At 51.8% G+C, this 24,373-nt stretch overlaps 1 protein-coding gene across 2 annotated transcripts in view; it reads right to left on the reverse strand.

Annotated features, from left to right (window-relative positions):
* ST8SIA5 (ST8 alpha-N-acetyl-neuraminide alpha-2,8-sialyltransferase 5) overlaps positions 1-24,373 on the reverse strand; it is a 43,288-nt gene that overhangs the window by 4,693 nt on the left and 14,222 nt on the right. For both annotated transcript variants that reach the window (XM_036245091.1, XM_036245090.1), the window contains 3 exons: positions 14,599-14,691; positions 5,568-5,654; positions 1,994-2,138 (listed from right to left, as the gene is read on the reverse strand). In XM_036245091.1, the coding sequence (XP_036100984.1) occupies positions 1,994-2,138; positions 5,568-5,654; positions 14,599-14,691 (325 nt within the window). The remainder of the gene's footprint in view (positions 1-1,993; positions 2,139-5,567; positions 5,655-14,598; positions 14,692-24,373) is intronic.

The following is a 24,373-nucleotide window of genomic DNA, read 5'->3' on the forward strand; positions in this document are numbered from 1 at the left end:
GTTTGTTTGTTTTTTTAAATATGTTTTTATTGATTTTTTAGAGAGAGAGGAAGGGAGAGAGAGAGAGAAACATCAATGTGAGAGAGAACATTGATGGGCTGCCTCCTGCACGCCCCCCATGGGGATCAAGCCCACAACCTGGGCATGTGCCCTGACCAGGAATTGAACCAGGAACTCTCAGTCCATAGGATGACGCTCAACCCACTGAGCCACACCGGCTGGACAAGGCTTTTTATGTTCTATGTCAGTGTTTCCCAAACTTCTGTAAATCAAAAACTACCTGTGGGGAGGGACTTTCTGAAAACATGAGCTCCTGTCATAGAATCGGAATCTTCAGGGTGGGGGCAGGAGACCAAGAAGCTCTATTTTTTACAAACTCAAAGAGAAATGGGGGACATTCAGGAAATATTTCTCCACCACATGCTCTAGTTCAGGGGGTCATAAATCACGGCCCACGACCACATCTGACCCATTACCTACTTCTGCACAGCCCGCAAGCTAAAAATGGATTTTATATTTTGTAACAGTTGGAGAAAAATCTAGAGAAAAATAGCTTGTGAGACGTAAAAACTGTATAAGCAAACGTCAGCGTCTAGGAGGAGCTGCAGCATGCTGGGCGCACTCTCTTGTTCACTCACATCGATGGCTACTCTGTGCAAGAACCACAAAAGTGAGTAGTCATAACAGACCACGGAGCCTGCAGAACCGGAAACATTTCCTTTCTGGCCCTTTCCGAAGAACACTCGGCAATCCAGACTCTCATCCCCGGGGCCTCAGCGGTCCATACCCATGGCCCTCCTTGGGCCCATATGTCATAACCAAGCTGCGTGTCACCCACTGGCATTACCTGCACGAGGTGCAAGTTCACCTGCTGTCAACCTCGAGCTCCAGGCCTTGCAAGACCCACACCGTCAGGACGGCTCACACCCCCGTCCTCCATCCAGCACTGTGATGTAAGAGAGTATGTTTGACACCTCCAGCTCCTCTGGGTTACCCACAATGACCAATCTTACCAGGACACTCCGCTGTGAGTGACAATGCAGGGAAACCCTGAGCTTTGTTTCATCGGCATTCCCCCCGAGAAACAGAGCAGCCCAGGCCCTCAGATTTCATCCAGAAAGACCTGAACATGCCCCAAATCAGTATTTCTATAAACTAGACCCATGAAGTTCTGCCCTGAGCATGGCACTCTCCAGGAGGTGGTAGTGACATGTCCCACGGAACCTTCCTCCTCTTTCGATGGTAACCGTCAGAATCCGCTGAAAATGCAGGCTTGGGCCCTTTCTCTGAGAGTCTGACGCAGCAAGCAGGCCAGAAGAGGGGGCACGTACCTAAGCTTCCATGATCTGAGCAGTTCGCTTGCATAGGTCACTCATTCTGTGGTCCCCAGGGAGCCACCGTGCTGGCCCTGGATGAACGGCTACCTCCAGATCTCTTGTATTGGAATGAAAAAATAAATGCCTATCTTCTTTAAGTCTCTGATATTTTAGATTTGCTGTTATAAGCAGCCGAACCTATTCCTGGTCAAAACCCCAATGTTTCAGACAGGCAGACTGAAACTTTGAAAAACTAAACGACTTCCGAAGGGTCATCCAACACCAGACAGCTCTTCCAACGCTGTGCTGTGTGTTGGCTGGTGATTTCTTGTGCACACACAACCCTTGCATGGATGTTTTTGCTCTTGTGCCTCCCTCGAGTGGGGGACAAGTGCCTACCTTCAGGATGTCCTCTACAAGCCATGCAACAACCCAAATTTACAACCACCTTCTTGCCAAAAGTCACCCAAATAATAGCCAGTTGGCATTCACTGTGCCAGAGAGAAGCCGCCAGGAATCCCAGAAGACATTCTACGGAGCCTAAGGCCAAGCAGGGCCAGGACCACTGTGTGCAGAGGGCACAGCGGAGTAGTGCCCAACCGCATGGGCTTGGCCACAGAGGGCCAGGCTGGACTGACTCCACCGCCCCACCCAGACTACCCCGCCCAGAGCAGCACCTTGGGAAACATGCGGAAGATCTCCTGGTTGATGTGGTAGATGCCGCTGGAGTCCACCTCATACTTGAGCTTCGTCCCCAGGGGCGTGTTCTTCTGGGTGGTGAAGAGGAAGGAGGGGGCATTGCAGCACCTGGACAGAGTGGACCTGCCAGGCAGGAGACAGGCGGGAGAGACTGATGACACAGGACAAAGCAGAGCCTCTTGAGGAACAGGAGCGTCATGAAACTGAGGCCCTGGGGGAGACCAGGGAGCACCGTTTGCTCCCATCTACCCCTTCCCACCCCACACCTCTGCTCATGCTGTCCCCTCCCCCTTCAGTACTCTTCCCAGTGCCTGCACCTCTCAGATGGGAGCCAGGCTACTCTGTCGCCCTGTCCCCACTGACCACACTGGCTCTGCAGGGTCCCGCCCACTTCATCATTTGCCAACTGCCTCCCCACTTGAATGAAAGCCCCTGGATGGCAGGGACCTTGCCTCTCCGGATCCTGCCTGTCAGTCACACAGGCGTTTGCCAACCAAGGCGCATAAATCATTCCTCCTTTGAACATTCATCAAGATCTGCGAGGCATTCTGCTACTTCCCGGAAGCAGGCTAAAGGACACGGAAACTGAGCCCTAATGGAAACCCAGGGATGCGGAGCTCTTCCTTAGGTTATTGGCCCCCATATCAGACTCCAGACAAGGTGTGTAACCTGTATGATGGGGTCAGAAAGCCAAGAGACACACAGTCAACAGAGATGTGCTATTTCAATCATTTAGAAACTGCTTTGGGAATAGGGGAGGGTCAGAAATCTGCAGTGGTGGGTTGGCACTCGCTGACTTCCTGCAGAAAATGGAACCTGGCTGCCAAAACAAGTTCTCAGGAGTTCATTATTTAGTTTTAAAAGAAGAAGAAGAACCCTGTGGTTCTCACTCACAAAAACATTCAAATATGAGCTCTCGAAAGGGTTAGCACTGAGATGAGACAAGCAGGCTTAAAACAAACACCCTCCAAGGGAGAATGTGGCTGATGAGGCCAGCTTGGGAGTCAGCCAGCAGAGAAGCTGTTTGTTCTCTTCTCTGCGGCTGGCATTCCACTGGCTGTACCTTCTCCCAGGCCTGGTGATGGGGTCAAATCCTGGGCATATCTTGCTCCCCCTGCCCTGGCTGCAGAGGGGCTGAGCTTGACCAAAGAGGCAAGTTGCTGTCCACGCACACTGAGGACTTCAGGCCCACGAGGACACGCTTTCTCCTAAAACAGCAGCAGTGGGCTGAGGACACCTTGGCCTTCTTCCCCTGACACTGGGACCAGGCACAGTCACATCCGGTGTTCAGGCAGCCACGGGAGGAACAAACACCTTCTCCGTGGAGCCTGGCTGATGACCATCAACTAAACTTGAGGAGGAGCTTTCGCACCCAAGGCCCCGGATGGAAACTTGGCTTGCCAACGTGGGTTCTAGTTTCTGCTCTGTCCTCATCAGCTGTTGGGCTTCAGACAGGTTTCTTCCCCTCGCTGGGCCTCGGTTTTCTTATCTGTAGGATACAGGGCTGGCTCTTCTGACCCTCTAATTCTGTGACGCCAGGTTGCGAAAGCCAGGAAGGTTATGCAAATACTTTTTTATGACTTTATCTCTTTGGGACTTTACTGGGGAGTTCAGCTGGCTGCTGGTTATGGAGAACATTCTTTCCTATGGAGGATTGGGTTTCAGAATGTGACTGAGGCTTCCCTCAGGGAAGACCAGAGGACTGGCCAGGCAGGGACCACGGGTCAGCGTGACAAATCAGCATCTGGTCCGTTTATCTTTGTTGGTCCGGAAACTCGATCTTGTCAGCCCACTGCAGAGTACCCCATTGCAGGAGACTGACTTAAACTAACCAAACTCATGAGTGCCTGATGTATAACCCAGAATGCCAATGTATCTGCTTTGTAAGCAGTGGGGTAAGGGAAGGCCTCTGTTACAGGATTCCTTTCCTGTAACTGGAATGCTCATGCCTGTCTTCTACCACATTCTCCCCACCCCACCCCACTTCACTGAGCCAGATTCCTATGAACCTGAATTGAGAATCTCATTATTGTTCCATGAGCTTATAATAAGAGCAAAGAGAAGTAATGTCTGACCTTGAAGGTTTTTCCTTTTAGAGCATGGCCAGACCTGATGTCACCTCCCTTTCCCACACCCGAAACCACTCCCCCACCCCCACCCAGAAGGGTCTCAGCTCCCCCAGAGTCTTTCCCCTGGAAACTGCTGGCTGATCCCAGCCAAAGGACCTTATGCTACGCTCTGTTTTTCTCCTGCCACATTATCTTCCTGTTGTTTATTGTTATTGTTGTTGTTATTCCTTAAATTGTGAATCCCACTGATAAGGCTTCTGCCACTCTCAGCCTGGACAGCATCCTTTTGCATCTCCCTGGCCTCATCCTGCCACTCCCTCATTGCTCCCGGGCCTCACCCGCCCTGAGGGGCGGGGCATCTGCCTGTGTAGTGCCCACAGCAACACTTCTTTCTAAGGCGTGGGCTTGGGACAGCACTTACAGCCTAGACCTTGGACCTGCTTCCCCTTCTTCCTGTAACTGGCTCAAGTTCATGCTCTACTTCTACAATAGGCGGATCTCTGCAACCGACGGTCAGGCCTCAGCTGGGTTCTGCAGTCTCACAGAAGCCTCTGGTGCAGGGCTGCGGGCACCTGCTTTTCAAGTGTGATCACTTTCAACATCCACATTTCTGAAAACATGTCACCTAAACTACTACTCAGTCTCTAGATGACCTGGAATTGCAGCAAACAGGAACAAATGTCTTAGAAAGCAAATACAAAATACTTAGTGTTATTTGCTTTGCTCAGCCTCCCGTGTAGGATCCCTCCATCCTGATGGCCCCTCAGAATGTTTAAACTACGACCCGAGTTGCCGAAATGCAGTTTCTACACCCATTTCCACAATCCTATCAACACTATTTAAGAAGTTCTACCTGCTCTAAGGTACTACCATAAACTCACAGATTTTAAAGGTGGAAAGGATCCCTACGGTTAACCATTAATCAAAAAGAATGTTTGGACTTTCTTAGCTGCTTAGCTCTCAAAGACTGGAAAACTTTAAGACACAGCTTGTATCTCTCTGGGAGCTTATGATCTGTCAATAATGGTTAGAGAGCAATGAGAAAATAATCTGCAGCAGCAATTGAATGTCCAGTATAGGCTACAAGAGCTTGGAAAGGGAGGGGCTGCCGGGTTGGAGCAGCTGCCCCAGGAGTGAGGCTGGAAACGGAGCGAGGCTGTGGAAGGTGCTTAATGCGCCTTCACACACAGGCCTGCTGGGGCCCTCCTGCAACTGCTTCGCCTTTACGAGTCTCAGTCAACCTCGGTTTTACTGGAGATGACACCACTGACCTTGCAGGGCTGCTGCAGGGGTGAGAGTGAGGAGGACAGCACCCAGCAGGTGCCTGCCTCAGCCTGCCAGAACCTCCCCACTGCCCGGACGCCAAAGGGCCCTCAGGGCCAGCTCCAGGCAGACGCCCTGGGGCTGGGCCTTGCAGGACAAAGAGGATCTGCGGAGGTGGCAGGGAGAGAACCCCGGGGCAGGACCGACGAGGCATAGGTACTTGAACTGGTTGGCTTCAGAGATGTTCATCGCCCACTTGCACATCTGCAGGCTCCTCCACCTGTCGAACAGCTCCGACTGCTTCACCCTTGGGGAGTAGAAGACAGGAGAGTCCGTGAAAGGGCCAGGCTAGACCAAGTGTCGTCATTCCCAAACATGCTCCCTTTCTGCCCCCTGTCTGCTGAATCCTGGGCTGGTCCTTTGTATTAACTGCATTTTCTTATTTTCTCTATTCTTGATGCCCTGGCACTGGGGACCGTGCTAATTCCTAGAGATGGCAAAGAAAAAGAAACACCCTCCTACAAGCACACCTTTCATATGCACACCGACCAATCAGAGCCCGCACCTGCAACCCCCTCCTCTAGCAACCCAGCCATGAGCTCACTGCCCTAATCATTCCAGGGCCACATGTCAGACCACGAGGGGCAGTCCCTATGCTGCAGAGCCCACCAGAATCATTCCAACTAGCCAAGCCTAAACCTGTCTACCCCACCTCGCCCGTTCCTTCCTGTGAGAACCACGTGACGGCTCTACCCCAGGTTTCCCCTCATCCCTTCTGCCTCCTACTGACCCTGGTGCTTCCCGTGTGGCCGCATGGCACACTGTGCCTCCTGTTTCTACGGATCTGGGGGCATAAGAACTTCTTCCTTCACAATATCATTTCTGTGTCTATGTGTCTTACCATACCTGATTAAAACAAACCCAGGGTGCATTTTAAAACATTCTTCCTCCCGTGCCCACCCCCAAGGACCCGCCTGATGTCCCAGGAACATCTGTCTGTAGAGGGTGAGAGACTGCTTCCCTCGGGGAATGTCTGTTCATCACTCACACTGTGCTTAGCACACGGTTGGGCTCATAGCAGGGCATGCCCTTCTCTCTCTCCTCTCCAAGGGCAGATCACAGTTTCCAGATGATATAAGGGAAGAGATGAGAAACCTGAGACGTGTTTCTTTTGTCTGAACAACCATCTGCAAGGCTTTACACTCATCGGTTTTTAAACATCTCAGCTTGTGATACCCTGAGGTGCTCTCTGGAAAGGGGATGTCTAAATCACGTGGATTCTGCCTTTGACTGAAACTGGCAAAAAGCATTAGATCATGGAACCCTTTTTCCACTGAGCAGCACATCAGACTGGAGTTTCTCAGGAAGGCTGAGAAATACTGCATGGACCGTAAGTTCTTTAAAGCAGAGCCGTGACTTCTCTCTCCTGACCACATGGCCCCCATCCCTGCGCCTGCCCCCCGCCGCTGTTCAGGGTCACCTGGCTGTGGACCAGTTCAGAAGCTGGCTGGTCTTGGGCGTGGTACAGAGAGCAGCCCTATAAAGGTCATTCTGGTTTGCTCAAGAATGGGGAAGTGACCCGCACCCAAGGGCTGGTGTTATCAAAGAACTACTGTAACTGTGGTTCTTACTCTGGGGTCCACTGAAGGGCTTGCAGGGGTGGGGAACCTTTTTTCCGCCAAGGGCCATTTGGACATTTCTAACATCATTTCAGGACCATACAAAATTATCAACTTAAAAACTAGCCTGCTATATTTGGTCAGTGATTAGGCTGTGATGTTAGCTGGTGTTGAGTCTGAGGGCCTCATACAGCCCGAGGGCCTGACGTTCCCCACCCCTGGAAGGGAACCCATGAGCCCTCTGAATCGCAGGCAAAATCTCTTGTCTCTCCACCTATGGGCACATCTTGGGGAGAATCAGAAGCTTTCATCAGCTTCCCAAAGGGGTCCATGATTCAAAAACTAAAGGCAAATTCTCACTTAACTGTAAGCATAAACAAACAAACAAAACAGCAGGTTCATTCTACAGAGCTGTTTGCCTGTGGTTAATGGCAGAGGGATATACAGTTGTTCCCAAACAGGGCAGGCCTCGCCGACAGAGGGGATGTGACAGGTGCGGGGAGGGTGATCGCAGGAACAGCCACATAGGATAGCAGCAGAGTACATGAATTTGGGAAGCAGAGGGGGACTTGGGCTTCAGACCCTTCAAGCACCTCCTAACTATGGGGCCTGCTTGGCAGCTTTAAAGAGCTGGAAGCCCCTCCCCTCATCCCGCCCCTTCCTTCTGGCTTTCCCAAACCTCCACAGCAGCTCTCGTCTCTCAAGCTCACGTGACCTCAGAGGAGCCGTGTCATTCTGCAGTGGCACCCTGGCTCGCACGTGGCTTCCCTCCCCACTTCCTGCAACACAGAGCCCCCGGAGCAGACCCCGCACTGCCAGGGCCTCACAGATGCACAGCGATGGCAACACTGCAGGTGGGGCCCAGGTTCAGCTGTCACCATTGTCGGAGCCCCAGTCCCTGGGCTTCCAATGTCCTTGTCACACACCGGACCAAGGTTGGGGTGTGAACACCCAGCCTTGAATCCTGGCTCCATTCCCAACTTGCAATGTGACCTCGGATAAGTCATGTAATCCCTCTGAGACCCAGCTGCTTTATTTGTAAGATGGATACAATAACCTCTGCCCTGCCCATCTCAAAGGTTGTCGGAAAGACCCAATAAGGTAATACTAATAAAAACAGTTTATAAATTGCTTTACAAATGCACAGATCATCTTTAAAGATAGTGCGTTAATCCCAGGCACTTACCTCCTCTCTCCCGATACCACTAACATTCCAGAAAAATAAAAAAGGTGTAAGCCTACCAGGAAACAGAATAATGGGAGTAATTGAAAAATAAATTTTAAAAAAGAAAATATTTGATTTTTTGGTATGTTATAAGTATGGGCATTATTTCTTCTATTTTTTGTTTTTATTATTTATCTTATACTGCTCTTTGCCATAATTTCTTCAAGATATAAGCCTGTATATCTAATTAAACGTTTTCATATTAACCACTATGTGTGCCTATATACAAAAATAAGTAAAATAAAGTAAAAATACTGCTTTAAAAAAAAAAAGACCTCAGAGAGAACTATCAGAGGGACAGAATAGAACTTAAAAATATTCTACTTGGTGTTCACAGAGATATTCAAGAGATCGTGACATCCTTAAAATAAGAACAAACTGCCCGGAAAACAAAGAAAGGGCTCTGGGGGGAAAGTTCATTAGATGAGCTAGAAGACAAAGCCAAGAAATTTCCTCAGAAAGCAAAGGCAAAGGGCAAAGAGAGCAAGAAATGCGATGAAAACGTACGAGTGCTGGAGGAGCTGCCGAGAAAAGCCAGTATACAACTCTCAGATGTACTAAAAGCACGAAACAGAGAAAAATGGAGTGGAGGAAATACAAGTAAATCTAAGAGAAGGTTCGAGAATTTGGACAAGAGCCCCAGTTTTAGAGGTCGCAGTGAGCATCCTGGGCACACCATGGGGACATTCCAGGACTGTCATGATCTGAAGACAGGTCACCTCCAGGGGAACAACTAGTATCATGCTCATGTGGCGTGGATGCTGGCAGGTGACAGCCAAGGTCTTCAACATTCTAGGGGAAAATGACTTCCACCTAAAATACCAGCCTCTCCAAACCAACCATCAAGTATAAGGGAAGAATTATGTAATTTAGACACAGAAAGAGTCAAAAGTTTATCTCCCACCCATGGTTTTGAGGAGTTTGCTTAAAAAGGGGTAGAAGCAAAATGAAGGAGTAAACCACAAAAGAAGCAGTTATTGGGTGTTATCCAAGGTGAGTCCAACCTAAGGAGGCAGAGAAGGAAGTCCTGGGAAGATGATATGTGACCTACCAGAAGGGCAGCCTGTCCAGGTTGGAGCAGGGGTTGAAGAGAAACCCTGGGGGAATGCCTGGTTAACTGGGAGGGTGGGGTATAACAGAGACCAGAGTTCAATGAGGAAAAGATAACTAGAAGCTTCAGGAAAAAAATTGGGGGCAAGGGGGTGAGGTATACAAGAAAGGAGATAGAATCACTATTGTTTGATCTTCAAATTTTAGAATCAACCTATGGAGAAGACTCCAAAAAAGGCTTGCTATGGTTACAAACAGAATGTACATGTTACCAGCCTTGACGTTTTACAGGTAAACTCATGGATGACTGAAGGCAGAGGCTGGAACTAAAAAGTAGGGATAATTTTAACAACCTCATGTCACAAAGTACTGCATCAAGAGATACTGCCAATAGTTAGTAGAATAAGAAACAAATTACTTTGGTAATGTATAGATAGGAAGAACTGAAAATAGCAATAGTCTTCAACCTGGAACAAAGGGGAGGGGTTTGGGAGTGGGGTAAGGGGGCTGGATCCTCACCCACTGTGCAAATGGGGTAAGTCAGGAGACAGTAGCATGCACATAATACTGAGAGTATGGAGGTGATTACCAGCAGAAACTGTCAAGAGTTGGAAGGAACAGGGCAGGAGGGAGGGTGTAGGGCAAGGGACTGTCCCTTTTTATCATTATAAGCTTTCGTATTCTACTTGATTTTTCTCACCATGTGCTAGAGATTGTACTAATAATGAGATGATAATGGTCATCTTATTATCCTTCTTTTTCCTCCCCTTTCTTCCATGGCCTCCACGTTTCCACCCTGGTTGCATCCACTTTTTCATCCATTCATTCACTTAATGGACGCGTCCTGAGCCCATGCAGGGTCAGACCCCCCTCTCCCGTCTCAGTGAGGGTCCCCACTGAAAGGTGGGGAGGAGCGGCAGGTGAGGTGCGACCCTCTGGGTGTGAACACAGGCAGTAGCTGATTTAAAAATAAAGAGGCTCTAGAATGACTAAATTCAAACCTAAATATTTTTGACAAGTACAGGGACAGTGCGTTTTCGTAACAAATCATCGTAGCGCAATTCCTCACGCAGCTGACATTGTCAGGGAACGAGGCATTGTCCATGTGGGAATTTTCCAGCTCACTGAATCTGACCACGGACAGGAGCAACGTTGGAGAGAATCGTTCCCAGATGAATCACACATGTCCCTATCTCCTCAGACAGAACTCCAGCTGACATTCCTGTGCCCGAAGGGCCCTGGAGCACATCCATCCAAACCACTCCGTTCAGAGATGAGGATTTAGCCTTTTCCCCATGACTCACGGTCTCCACCATAAGCAGGGCGCACGGCTCTGGGCTGGAGCACAGCAAAGCCCACAGGTTCCCAGGTGGTGTCAGAACCACTCAGATCAGTGGCTGGGCTCAGCCCTGGAGGGCCCACTGACCCTCCCCTGGAGGACTCAGGAAAGGAGGCCCTAGGCTCCCTGCTCCCTGATGTCCCACCAGGCTCACATGCTGATGCCCCATGAACAGCCCGACCTCTCCTCTCAGACCCCCAGTACCACCAGTGCCCACACAGTCAGGGCCTGCGGACCACAGAGAGGACAGCTGCCATGGAGACACAGGGCGGTGCCAGGCCCAGAGGGCACCAGCTGGGATAGTTGCTCAGAGCAGGTGTCCCAAAGGCAGAGGTGAAAACTAGAGCCAAACGTGCAGAGGACCAAATGCCACCACCGTAAATCATGGCAAGAGACAAGGGTGGGCACAGATCATAGGGAAATATTAGGCTCCCAGTACACTCCCCCAACATTTGTGATGCAGGCTTGGAACAAAGGGCCCTGGTGACTTCTAATTTGGTCCCTAAATGGAAGGAACTATAGGGACTATTATGAGCCGAGTAGTGTCTCCCTCAAAATTCATGTTAAAGCCCTAACCCCCAACATTTCAGAATGTGACTACATTTGGAGATAGTCTTTGAAGAGGTAGTTAAGTTAAAATGACATCACCAGGTGGGCCCTAATCCACTGTGACGGATGTCCTCATAAGAGGAAGTGTGGACACGGTCACACAAAGGGACAGCCGTGTGAAGCCAGAGGGAAGACAATCATCTAAAAGCCAAAGAGAGAGACTCCAGCCCTGCTGACATCTTGATCTCAGACTCCCAGCCCACAGAACTCTGAGAAAATGAAGTTCTGGTGTTCGAGCCAACCAGCCTGCGGTCCCTCGTGATGGGGGCCCCAGCAAACCAGCACAGGGACCAACACCAACATATAAGACTGTGGTTAGAGAAATGGGAAGTGACAGAAGGAGGCCAATAGATGGGACCTGTCAGGTCTTCCTGTGCAGACCTTGAAGTAACCACGAAGACACTGTCCGTATTCTAGAATTTGAAAATGAGTGATTGACCCTTTGAAAACGCTCTGGTGTTCTCTCCACGAGAGCGCGTGGCTTCCACGGTGTGGGAGTGCTGAAGGGCAGAGTCTCTGAATTTTAGGAAAAGATCAAGGCTCTCTGCTCACGAACTTATGGATTCAGCTCCCAACTGAGGTCCGGGCACCCACCTTTGCCACTAAATCCCAACTCCTCGGTGGAGTAGATCAAACATTAATCACGTCATACCCCTCACCACCTGCTTAAAACCCTCCCCAGCGCCCTCGGATAAAGATACAATCTGAAACCAGCTCACGCGGTCCAGCCCCTGCCTGCCCCTCTAGCAACACCGCTTCCGTTGCCCGCTCTCACGCTGCCATGCAAGCTGCCGGCCCTGCACAGCCTGGGACGCAGCGGGCTCCTTCCTGGCACAAGCCTTCGTACAAACCGTTCTGGGTCGGGAACCCCCCTGGCCTGCTGACTCCTGTCCCCCGCAGACCAGAGCACCAGCGTCACCTCCTCAGAGAAGCCTTGCCTGACAACCCCTCCCCAAGCCCGGATCAAGTTCCCCGTCGCCCCCTGGTCTCCCTAAGGCAGTCCGTTATCCCAGTCCCTTCCCCCGCTGGGCTGTGAGCTCCTGGGGGCAGGAACCACAGAGTGTGCTCAGCCCAGGCTGGGTGGGATTGACCAGAGGGTGAACTGCTACACGTTTATCCCTAGAGAGCACATATGCCCCTTGCTTCGTAGAGACCACAAGCACAGCTGATCCCAGCTGGACGTCTGGTCTCATCTTGGAAACTTCCTGCAGCTACAGTTTCCAGTCTGAATGACAGCCCAGGAGAGCTGTTGCTGGTGCTCCTGGTGGTTCCAGAGGGAGAGAAAGGGGAGGGAAGGAGAGAGAGAAGGCACAGGAACACTTACTGAGCACCTACTGTGTGCTCCTATGTGTGTGACTGCTGGGCTACCACCTCATGCAGGTTATTTCAGCTAGTCTGTGGCAACCCTTAAAAGCGAGATGGGCGTGTTCCCATTCTAGGAGGTAAAAGGCTTCAGAGAGGTTAAGTCATTTATATAAAGGTGCAGAGCTGGTAAGGCACAGCATTGGCTTTGGATCCCAGGTCTGCCTGACCCCAAAGCCATGTTCATTTTATGACCCACAATACCTGGAGACCATGCCAAGTGGCTAAGGAGATGGCTCCTGTCTGTGGGCCGGACAGCAGTCCAGGGGTCATGTCAGGGGCCTGTGAGTCTACATGGACACCCAGCACGGTCTGCCCCAATAAACTACATTTCTTCTGTATCCAGATATAACTGCTTTCAAATTAACATACATCCTGTCATGAGCAACACAACACCAATTCCTCTAAGTGGGTTTACTGAATTCCCGGCACTCCTAGAGGGAGGAAAAGCTGGGGTGGGCACACGCACACGCTAACATGTTCAGCATGTGCCCGGCCAGTGTGGCTCAGTGGCTGAGCATCGACCCATGCACCAGGAGGTCACTGGTTTGATTCTCGGTCGGGCACATGCCCAGACTGTGGGCCCCATCCCCTGTGGGGGCATGCAGGAGGCGGCCAATCAGTGTTCTCTCTTATCAATGTTTCTGTCTGTCTCTCCCTCTCCCTTCCTCTCTCTCTCAAATCAATAAAGAAAAAAAAAAACAGTTAAAAAAATAAAAATAAGTCCTGGCTGGTTTGGCTGAGCAGTTAGAGCGTCGGCCTGCGGACCAGAGAGTCCTGGGTTCGGTTCCCACTAAGGGCATGTACCTCAGTTGCGGTTTGTCCCTGGCCCTGGTTGGGGTCGTGTGGGTGGCAACCACTTGTAGTGTCTCTCTCACATCGATGTTTCTCTCTCTCTTCCCCATCTCTCCCTCCTGCCTATCTGAAAATAAATGCAAAAAATATCCTCCAGTGAGGATAAATAAAAATAAAAATAAAATGTTCAGCATGTAATGCCCTTTTTCTCACATAGGTTGTAAAAGAGCCGTGGGTGATATATTGCTGAGTGGGGAGGAGAGAGCTCAGTTTTTTGCCATTTATGTTAAAAAAAAAAAAAAGCAAGAAGGAAAAAGGTAAAAATATATATACATAGGTGCTGGGTTTTGCACAGACTTTCCAGAAGGGAGCATGAGGATTCAGGGGTTGCCTCTGAGGAGAACCAGGGAGCTGTAAACCTTTTTGTACCTCTTGAATGTTGTATGGTTTAAATAAAAAATAAGCCCTGGCTTGTTTGGCTCGGTAGTTAGAGTGTCGGCCCGTGGACCAAAGAATTAATTGCAGGTTCGATTCCGGTCAAAGGCATGTACCTTGGTTGTGGTTTGTCCCTGGTCGGGTTCATGCTGGAGGCAGCCAATCGATGTGTCTCTCTCACATTGATGTTTCTCTCTCTCTCATCCTCCCTCCCTCCATCCCTCCCACTCTATCTGAAGGTAAATGGAAAAATATACTTGGGTGAGGATTTAAATAAAATCCTCATAGCAAAAGGTTTAAAAGACCATAACAAAAAAGTGATGCTTAACCCTCGGCACAAAGGACTAACTTTCAAGTGAGATGCTCCTGTGCCCTGTTCTATTTCTACACTTGAGGAGCTGGAGATGATAATCTCGGAGACTAGTAATTGAGCTGGGGACTGAACAGCCAAGTCACCACAGCGCCCTTGCAAACCTGGGTTTTTTTCATAAAACACAATCAGAGTAAAAAACTGTCTAACAATACATTCCCATTGTCCCTGGCCACTTCATTACAATAAAGCATAGTCTCCCTCCCTTGGAGAGCATATACACTTATAAACCCTTAGGTAAAAAATAAAATAAAATAAAACACAATCATTGCTGCAAAAGGCCCTCCAGGGCTCCCAGTGCCAGGGCTCTGGGAAGTAGACCGAATTCCTGTTCTGCCGGATCCACTGCAGATCCTGTCTCCTTCTGCCCAAATCCCCGCCCTGCCCCCCGGCCCTGCCCCACCCCCGCATGCACCGCACACCCACCACCGTCCCAGCCACACTCACATGGACAGCACCTTCACCTCCAAGATCTCGTTCCTCAGCTCCTGACATCTTGTGGAGTTATATTCTAAAGGGCCCTCGTAAAATTCAAAGTACCTGGGAATCAACAGGGACAGAGGTTATTACGCAGAGAAGCTGGCTTGACTTTCAGGGGCCTTATTTTCAGGGACCCCTGTTGGTAAGGTGGGGGTGTCTGTCCTGGTCAAATAAATAGAGCAAACCAGCTCCACCCAGCAGATGACCTGGTGGAAGGTTCCGCGACCACTGGGCCTCCAGCTTGATCACTGGGTGAGTGATTACTCACGGCACCCCACTACCCTGGCAGTGTAAGCGGTTATGGGAACATGACCCCATGTCGGCAAATCATGACGTTCAGAAGCAGGTTTGGTTCCAAGTCGGTGGCTGCGAAGAAGAAAGGGAGGAGGGTGCTCCGCACGGTCCTGCTCTGGCTCTTCCTGTGACCGCTCAGTGAAGGAGGCGGCCCTGGGGTCAGGCGGCCAGGCTGCCTTCAGCCCGTCCTGCCCTCTCCTGCCCCTTCTCCTCCTCCTGGGGAAGTGTCACGACAGCCACCGCATAGCTGAGACCCACCGCTCTTCCCCCTGCACAGGCATTTCCATGAGCTCACTTGATTCTCACGCTCACATTGTGACTCCGTGAGACTGGCACTTCTTTCTCCCCATTCGGCAGCTGGGGAAATTGAGGCTCAACAGATGGAGTTCCAGCTCCCACTGTCAGTGTAGGTCAGGGCTGGGCTTGGTCTGGATCCCACTGCAGAGGAGCTCAAGCCCTTCCAACACCAGCTGGCTCCAGGCATGTCAGAGTCACCCGAGGGCCCCTTCGGCAGCTTCAAGCAGAATAACAAGTCCAACTGCAACCAATGCTTGCTGGGCCCAGCACCCGACACGGAGGCATCCATGTGACCTTTACAACTAGCCTATGAGGCAAGTGGTCGTCAGAAGCATCAGAACGGGCTCTGGGAGTGAACTCACTTGCCCAGAGTCGTGTAGAGAGCAGGTGGCAGAGCTGCAACACGACCCTGTACGTTGACTCGGGCTGCTCTTGTCCACTCACCTGCAAGGACAGCTGTTGTCCCACAGCCACTGGGTGAGAAGACCTTCAAGGCCTCCTCTTCTCACGCCCGGGAAGGAAGAGCATCGCCCGATTAGGGGTGGGAGTGGGCGATGAGTTGTGGGGGGATATAAAACACAGTAGTTCATTGCTGGGCCCAATGAAGAAGGCAGGGTGGGGCCCAGGGCAGAAGCCAGGTGCTCCCTCTCCTCGTGGCCTCTGTCTAGAGGTTGTTCAGAAGAGACTGGACAGATTAAGCTGGGAGACTGGACTCTCTAAATGGAGAGTCAGTGGCCTCACACCCTGGAGAATCAGAAGTAGTGGAGGCGCCCCTAGGCTGCCCCTGGGCCCTGCAACCCACGAGTGAGGATTTAAAATAAAGACATTCCTCGGAACCTCCCCAAGGGTGCCAGCAGTCACTGCACGTGTCCTCAGGAGTCTAACTTACATGTGCAAACTTATGTACGAGATGCTTTAGAGATGCTAAATCATCTTACCCAATAAATCGGCCTCTGTTAAAAATAAGTGTATGCTGAACAACTTTTAATTTCATATTTAATACTTTTTAAAGTATTCTGTTTATAAATATTTATTTTTAATGTTACTAAAATTTAATAATTATTTTAAAAGTATAACTATATATTTAAGTAATTTAAAAGGTTAGAACAAAATATTTGTGTTTTTAAAACTTTTAAATATAATTGTGTAGTTAATATTTTAAAATATTATACTCATAATATGTTCTTAGTAATTATAACAATAGTTCATTTAAAAGTACTATACATATATATTTAAGTAATTTAAAATAATATTTTAAAACATGTTATACAACAAATTGGCTCCTATTTACAAAATAAGTCGGCTCCTTGTTCTCGTGTCATAGAAGAATGGAGGCCGAGTTCATGAGAATTAGGCCTTGGGGATCCTCAACATATTACTTTTTCTCTGTTTCCTTGGTGTTTCTGAATTCCTTCCTGTGTTGTTGATGCCTGGCAAACTCAGTTTGATCATTCAGAACACGGTTCAAATGCTCCCACTTCCAATGTTCCCAACCCTCACTTCCAGGGTCCCTCTGTACACTGTCATTTAATTAGAACAAATAACTTTGTATTAAAATAGTCCCTTTCTCCTTCCATTGTGTGAGCATGGCAGCTCTGTCTTTGTTATCTCTGTACCTTCAGTACTGCAGAGGCAGGAGAGCAAAGAACTACATTTCCCAGACTACCTTGCAGCTAGGGTTCTGGACGAAGTTTAGGTTCAACCAATCAGAAGCACTTGCATGGGACTGTCACTGGAGAAGAATGACAAGGCTCAAGCACGGCTTTGCTGGTGCGGAACGTGGCAAAGGTGGCATGGCTCTTGGAAACTAGTGGTGGCAGCGCTTTCATGATTATATCGGAGGCAGCAGCTTTCATGGTGGCCTCATTTCACAATGTAACTCGGGGAGGCATTTCTGGAAGCCCTGCCTGGTGTCTGTCTTCTGTCTTTCCAACGATTCTGAGCTAGTTTGTACTCTTGATAAATCCCCTTCTGCTTGAATTAGTTAAAAGGGATTCTGTTATCTGCAACTAAGAACAAAGGGTCAGCCCGGGGCCACAAAAAATGCCCACGACCTTGGCTCTAACTCATGTCAGTTTCCAGTCACACCACAGCAAGTGAGGTCTGGTGTCTTATCACAAAGATCACCATCTGCAACCAGAGCCAGTGGAACCAACCCTTTGGAATCCACTGGGTCATCTGAAGCCATGATCTCAGGCTGCTACCAGAAAAGCTCCAGATTCAAATGGTGCAGGAGCTCATTAGGAGGAGACCCATCCCAGAGTGCCTTGGGAGTCGGGAGCCTTGTGGGCACATCTTGGATATGCCTCTAGACCAGCTCTGTGGCTTAGAGTACATTGCTTCCCCTCTCTGGGCCTCTGCTTTCTCCTTAAAACAATTTGTTTGAACTGGGTGATATCTAAAGGCCCGCCCAGCACTAAAATTCGATAGATAGGTTCCCTCAATATTTCCCACTCACTAACCAAGGCAGATCAACACTATGGATTAACGGTCCACATAAAGAAGGAAGTTAAAACAATCAGCACCTCCCTGCCATCAGCTAGTCTCTCCACTGCCTCCTGGAGGCCGTCCTGCCTCACTGCCTGCAGCTTCCACTCGGGTTCCCTTTCTCAACACCATTCCTATAAGGAAACAGGCAGGACAATGATCCCCAATGGCCCTGGCCAGGTGTTTAGTGGCTGCCAGGTGGAGATGCTTTCGGAACTGGGTTCATATCCCTTCTCTGCCCCTCACTGGCCACCCTAGGCCCATCACTTTTCTGAACCTTGGTTTCCTCATCTGTCAAATCAGCAGTTAAAAAAATGCAGCATGTGCCCTGACCGGTTTGGCTCAGCAACGGAGCGTTGGCCCGCGGACCAATGAGACCCAGGTTCGATTCCGGCCAAGGACACGTACCTCAGTTGTGGTTCGTCCCCAGCCCTGGTTGGGGTCATGCAGGAGGCAACCAGTCGATGAGTGTCTCTCACGTCGATGTTTCTCTCTCTCTCCCTCTCTCCCCTCTCACTCTGTCTGAAGATAAATAGAAAAATATCCTTGGGTGAGGATTTAGAAAAAAAATGCAGCACATGTATAACAGGGTTAAGATAGATATTGATGATAATTTCAGGAAAAGCAGTGCCAGGCAGGCACACAGGAAGTACCCAAGAAATGCTTACTCCCTCTCCCCCCTTTTCCTGCTTAAAGGGCAAGAGCTGAGAGCAGATGCCCAGGGAGTCGGACACTTGCTTACAGTCCCTCCGCTGGTTGATGGCAGAGCTGAGTCAGGGATGAATAACTCAGGAAGTTTCTCCACCGTCTGGATCCTCCTTCTGCTATTAGTGAACCTCTCTCCTGCCACCCTGTGAATAAAGCCCAAGCTGAGTTCTGCGTGGACGTGGGGAGGTCTTTGATCACCCATCTCTGCTGCAGATTCCATGGGCTAACTGTGTTTCTGCTGCTTTGATGTCTGGGGACTTGTGGACTCTGGAGAGACCTAAAGGTCCCGGGAGGTAGTAAAGAACTAACTCAAGAGCCTGTGAACACACCTATCATATGCAAACCCACCCCACCACAATCTCTCTCACACTCAGGGCTACTGTCCCAGATGCCCTGAAAACACTCCAGGCGGTACCTAAGTCAAAGCCAACAAAACTGCTCCATGCCTGGGTCTAAAGCCTCAATTTTCTCATCTGGAAAATGGAACTGATAGAACTAAGAGCCCTTGCTCCCTTCTCCATCCTACCTGGCCTTGCTTGGAGGGGTTGGCTGTACTGTTCCATCAGTCTCTAAAGATGACTGACTTGAGGAAATGAAGTTTCCAGAAGCAATGCCACCCTAGATCACCTCTGACCTGCTTCTGACAACGTGCCCAAGGACGGCATGCTGGAGGGAGCCATGGAAATCCTTGCTTGGTCTGGATATTGACCATTGTGCAGATAGAAAAAAATGAGGTTTAATTTGTTGTTGTTGTTAATCCTCGCCAGAGGATATTTTTCCACTGATCTTTTAGAGAGTGTGGAAGGGAGGGAGGGAGAGAGAGAGAGAGAGAGAGAGAGAGAAACATCAATGTAGGAGAGATACATCAATTGGATGCCTTTCACACAACCCCAATCGGGACCGGGGATCAAACCTGCAACCAGGCATGTGCCCTTGACTGGAATCGAACCCAACACCCTGTGGTTCAAGGGCCAATGCTCTAATCATTGAGCCAAATTGGCCAGGGCAAGGCTTAAATTTTTGTGTGTAATGACACAGGAAGAGGCTCACATGATAATATTGAGTGGAAAATGCCGAGTTACAAAACTATGATCTCCAAAAACAATTACATGTACCTATGTGAATGCATGGGGATAGGGAGGGACTGCAACAGAATATTAATAGTGGGTTTCTCCCCACTATTAAGTGATTTTAAAAACACTTTCCAATAATGGGGTTATGACTGTTTTATTATTGAGAATCACTAGTAAATGCCCTTTTGTCCTAGGTCTCCCTCAAAACAGCTCTAGCTTCCCCTTAACCTTCTAGAAGGTTTTGAGAAGCACTTTCAACAACCTTCATAACTCCACTCGCCTCTCAAGGTGAGTTCGTGACGGTCTCTTCTTTCAGTTCTGGAAAGACGATCTCTGTGCAGCTCAAAGGAGAGGGGACCCTGGCATCACATTTGGGAACGTCACCGGTATAAATAGTCCCAGTCGGTCAGATCAGAAGCCCAGCTCATCTCAGATGCCACATGGCTTCTGGCAGCCACGTCTGATGCTGGTGCCAGGCTGCATCTGTCCTGCTCCCTGTCTCTGTGCCCTCAAGGCTGTGGAGGGCAAGGCTGCACAGCGCTGGCTGCCTGATCCGCAGGCGATGGCCCCCACTCAGTGAGCAGACAGATGCAGAAGGCAGAGGCAGCCCTGGTGGCCCGAACATTAGTTCCCCTCCTCCCACCCAGACTTGGGCTCCAGCTTCACCGGCTAAGGAGGCCTCATTCCAGCAGGCCCAGGGTCTGGTGTGCTGACAGTCTAGCTCTGTCATTCTGTCGGCCTTTCCCCACAAGCCTGCCTCAAGAGGGCTCCCCTGTTGGCCTGATTCCCCCTCCAGAGCTTCTTCAGGACCATGGGGTCTCCCTTGGGGGCCACAGTACTCTGAGCCCCAGCAACTACTGGCTGGTAGAGGATGAGGCCCCTGCATTCAAATTTCTATCTACCATCCCCCTTCCTCGCAGACGCTGACTGTCCAAGGGAACACAGGCCCAGGGAGCACACTGTTAGGCCTCCACCAGCCCCGGGGCAGGGCCGCTGTCAGCTCAGCAATCTACACTCCTGGCTCCTGTCAAGCCTGGTGCAGAGTCTCCAACAACCACAGAGTGTTTATTCCCCTCTGGGTAGGGAACCCAAGTGGGTGTGGCTCCTCTGCACAAATTAGGGAAAAGCACCTTTGTTCTCCAGGTGAATCAGCCATGTGCCTGGTACAAAGCTCAAGTGAGAGTGAGCTGGATTCTGCCCCACTTGGCCGCTTGGCTGGGCCTTTCCGTGCAGTGCCCGCCCTGCACCGCCGTGTGCGTGGGTCTTTCTGTGCAGTGCCCGCCCTGCACCGCCGTATGCTGGGCATTTCCGTGCAGTGCCCGCCCTGCACCGCCGTATGTGTGGGTCTTTCTGTGCAGTGCCCGCCCTGCACCGCCGTGTGCGTGGGTCTTTCTGTGCAGTGCCCGCCCTGCACCGCCGTATGCTGGGCCTTTCCGTGCAGTGCCCGCCCTGCACCGCTGTATGTGTGGGTCTTTCTGTGCAGTGCCCGCCCTGCACCGCTGTATGTGTGGGTCTTTCTGTGCAGTGCCCGCCCTGCACCGCCGTATGTGTGGGTATTTCTGTGCAGTGCCCGCCCTGCACTGCCGTATGCGTGGGCCTTTCCGTGCAGTGCCCGCCCTGCACAGCCGTATGCTGGGCCTTTCCGTGCAGTGCCCACCCTGCACCGCCGTATGCTGGGCCTTTCTGTGCAGTGCCCGCCCTGCACCGCCGTATGCTGGGCCTTTCTGTGCAGTGCCCGCCCTGCACCGCCGTATGCTGGGCCTTTCCGTGCAGTGCCCGCCCTGCACCGCCGTATGCGTGGGCCTTTCCGTGCAGTGCCCGCCCTGCACCGCCGTATGCGTGGGCCTTTCCGTGCAGTGCCCGCCCTGCACCGCCGTATGTGTGGGTATTTCTGTGCAGTGCCCGCCCTGCACTGCCGTATGCGTGGGCCTTTCCGTGCAGTGCCCGCCCTGCACAGCCGTATGCTGGGCCTTTCCGTGCAGTGCCCGCCCTGCACCGCCGTATGCTGGGCCTTTCTGTGCAGTGCCCGCCCTGCACCGCCGTATGCTGGGCCTTTCCGTGCAGTGCCCGCCCTGCACCGCCGTATGCTGGGCCTTTCCGTGCAGTGCCCGCCCTGCACCGCCGTATGCGTGGGCCTTTCCGTGCAGTGCCCGCCCTGCACCGCCGTATGCGTGGGCCTTTCCGTGCAGTGCCCGCCCTGCACCGCCGTATGCGTGGGCCTTTCCGTGCAGCGCCCGCCCTGCACCGCCGTATGCGTGGGCCTGTCCGTGCAGCGCCCGCCCTGCACCCGCCGTATGCGTGGGCCTTTCCGTGCAGTGCCCGCCCTGCACCGCCGTATGCGTGGGCCTTTCCGTGCAGCGCCCGCCCTGCACCGCCGTATGCGTGGGCCTTTCCGTGCAGCGCCCGCCCTGCACCGCCGTATGCGTGGGCCTTTCCGTGCAGCGCCCGCCCTGCACCGCCGTATGCGTGGGCCTTTCCGTGCAGCGCCCGCCCTGCACCGCCGTATGCGTGGGCCTTTCCGTGCAGCCGCCCGCCCTGCACCGCCCGTATGCGTGGGCCTTTCCGTGCAGCGCCCGCCCTGCACCGCCGTATGCGTGGGCCTTTCCGTGCAGCGCCCGCCCTGCACCGCCGTATGCGTGGGCCTTTCCGTGCAGCGCCCACCCTGCACCGCCGTATGTGTGGATGTTTCTGTGCAGCGCCCATTCTGCACCCCTGTATGTGTGGGTGTTTCCGTGCAGTGCCCGCCCTGCACAGCCGTATGCGTGGGTATTTCCGTGCAGTGCCCACCCTGCACAGTCGTATGCGTGGGTTTTTCCGTGCAGTGCCCACCCTGCACCGCCGTATGTGTGGGTGTTTCTGTGCAGTGCCCGCCCTGCACAATTGTATGTGGCCGCCTGATAGAAACCCTTAATTTTGTCTCATTTAATCCTCCCAACTGCCCTACGAGACAGGCATTATTTCCCCCATTTTATACCCACGACTCAGCCTGCAAGAGGTAAAGTAAGTTGCCCACCATTATTTGGCTATTAAATGATGGCACAGAAAGGGAACCTCAGGTTCCAGAGCCCAGAACTCAAGTCTGACACTGACAAGCCAGAGCCACGTCACTGGGGTTTTCTCAGTGAGCAGCCCCCCAGCCCAAGGCCCACAGCCCCCTTCAGTGAGCTCTGTGTTATTTCTAGAACCAGAGCAGCTACTGCCTGGAGACAGCGTACTACCCGCCAGGGCAAATGCACAGAATTCAGTTGGAAAATTGCAGCCCGACAACTCCAAGGACCAGAGTGTCTTCCCAAATTGGTACAGAGAGAGGCAAGAAGGGCTTGGCTGTCAACAACCGCAGGTCACAGCTGCCAGGAGACAGTGCCCCTCCCGGCGGTGGAGAGACCTGGCTCGGATCCGGGCCTGGACCATGGCCTTGTCTGAGCCACAGTTTCCTCATCTGTCCACAGGAATCCCCTGAGCTGTTTGGAGACATCAGAACTGAAAACGAAAGAGCCTGATGTTCTGAGTGCAACCCTTGACAGCCTTGTGACTATCCTGTCCCGGTGTGAGCCTCACTGAAGTGTCCCACCTGGCACGGGGTGGGACCTGGGGGTCAGGACAAAGCCTAATGTGACACTCCTCTCTCCCCCAACCAGCAATTCTGTAGGGCCCCAGGCCATGTGTCTAGCACATTCCTACAAGATCACATATTTGGTGGTCTTATTTTGGGGACCAGGGAGCCCTGCAAAATTCAGCTCATCAGCGGGAGCCCCTGGATGTCTGGTCAACCTTCCTTGTGCACATTGTCCTACTGCTCCTGGGGCTTCACCGCCGTCCCCGCAGGTGCCCGAGCCATGAGCTGCATCCTAGTGGCCTCTTCCTAGATGATCTCACCAGGCTCGTCACTTCGACTTCCGCAGCAGGTGTCCTCTCCATCTGGTGCCAGGGACATGATCTGGTCCTCTCTCTCCCCTGGATTAGTCTCTGTCTGGAAGACTCTTCCTTGTTGTGTCTTCCCAGTCACTGCAGACCAAAGGTCGGCTTCCTTTGGCAGCCTCCCCTGCCCTCCGTCATGGTCATTGATGAATGGGGTATGGGTACGCGTGGCTCCATGGAACGGAAAAGGGGGACAGCCTCGGGGGCCTTCTCTTCTGAGTGCCCCCTAAACTGGTTATTGGGTGGATGCCTGGTCCTCCCAGCCCCACCCAGACCCTTTTCCTTTCTGTCTCCATTTCTTTCCATCCTCACTCCCTTCTGCAGCCTCCTGCCTTCGCCAGGTGACGGGTATAAAATTCTTAAAGAGGGTCTCGGATGCCGGAAGCATGGGAGCCATGAGGAAAGAGAGGGGGAGAATGTCTGATGGCTGCTGAAGGGAGCAACAGATGGTTCGGGGAGCTGACGTGGGATGAGGAAGGGATGGGGCCCCGACAGGCACCGGTGATCATCAGATCGGGAAACGCAGCCCCCAAGAGGAAGCCTCCCCTACCCAGCTGTGAGTCAGGGGTGAAGCGTGGGCCAGCCTCCACCTGGGAGATCCACTCAGGGGACCCCACCAACGACTGATCAAAGTGGGGGTTTTATGGAAGAAGAAACTGAGGCAGAGGAAGGTTCACATAAGGGGTTATTTGCCCAGGAGAATCAATTCAGACTCAACCACGCGCCACAATGATCAGGGGCCCAGGGAGCTGGAGGAATGACACCCGAGGACTGTCAGGATGCCAACAGCCTGCCTGCCCAGGCAGCCCACAGGTGCTCGGGAGGGAAGGGGAGAGCTGTGCCACCTCTGTGGTCTCTCCAGCACCCAGCCCAGGACACTCTGCCAAGCCTGATCCTCTGGTTCTTCCCAGCTGGAAGGAGCCCAAGAGAGCGCTGTCCCTTTACTTAGGTGTTAATTTTGTCCT

This window comes from Molossus molossus, unplaced genomic scaffold (assembly GCF_014108415.1).
Source record: "Molossus molossus isolate mMolMol1 unplaced genomic scaffold, mMolMol1.p scaffold_m16_p_6, whole genome shotgun sequence".
NCBI lineage: Eukaryota > Metazoa > Chordata > Mammalia > Chiroptera > Molossidae > Molossus > Molossus molossus.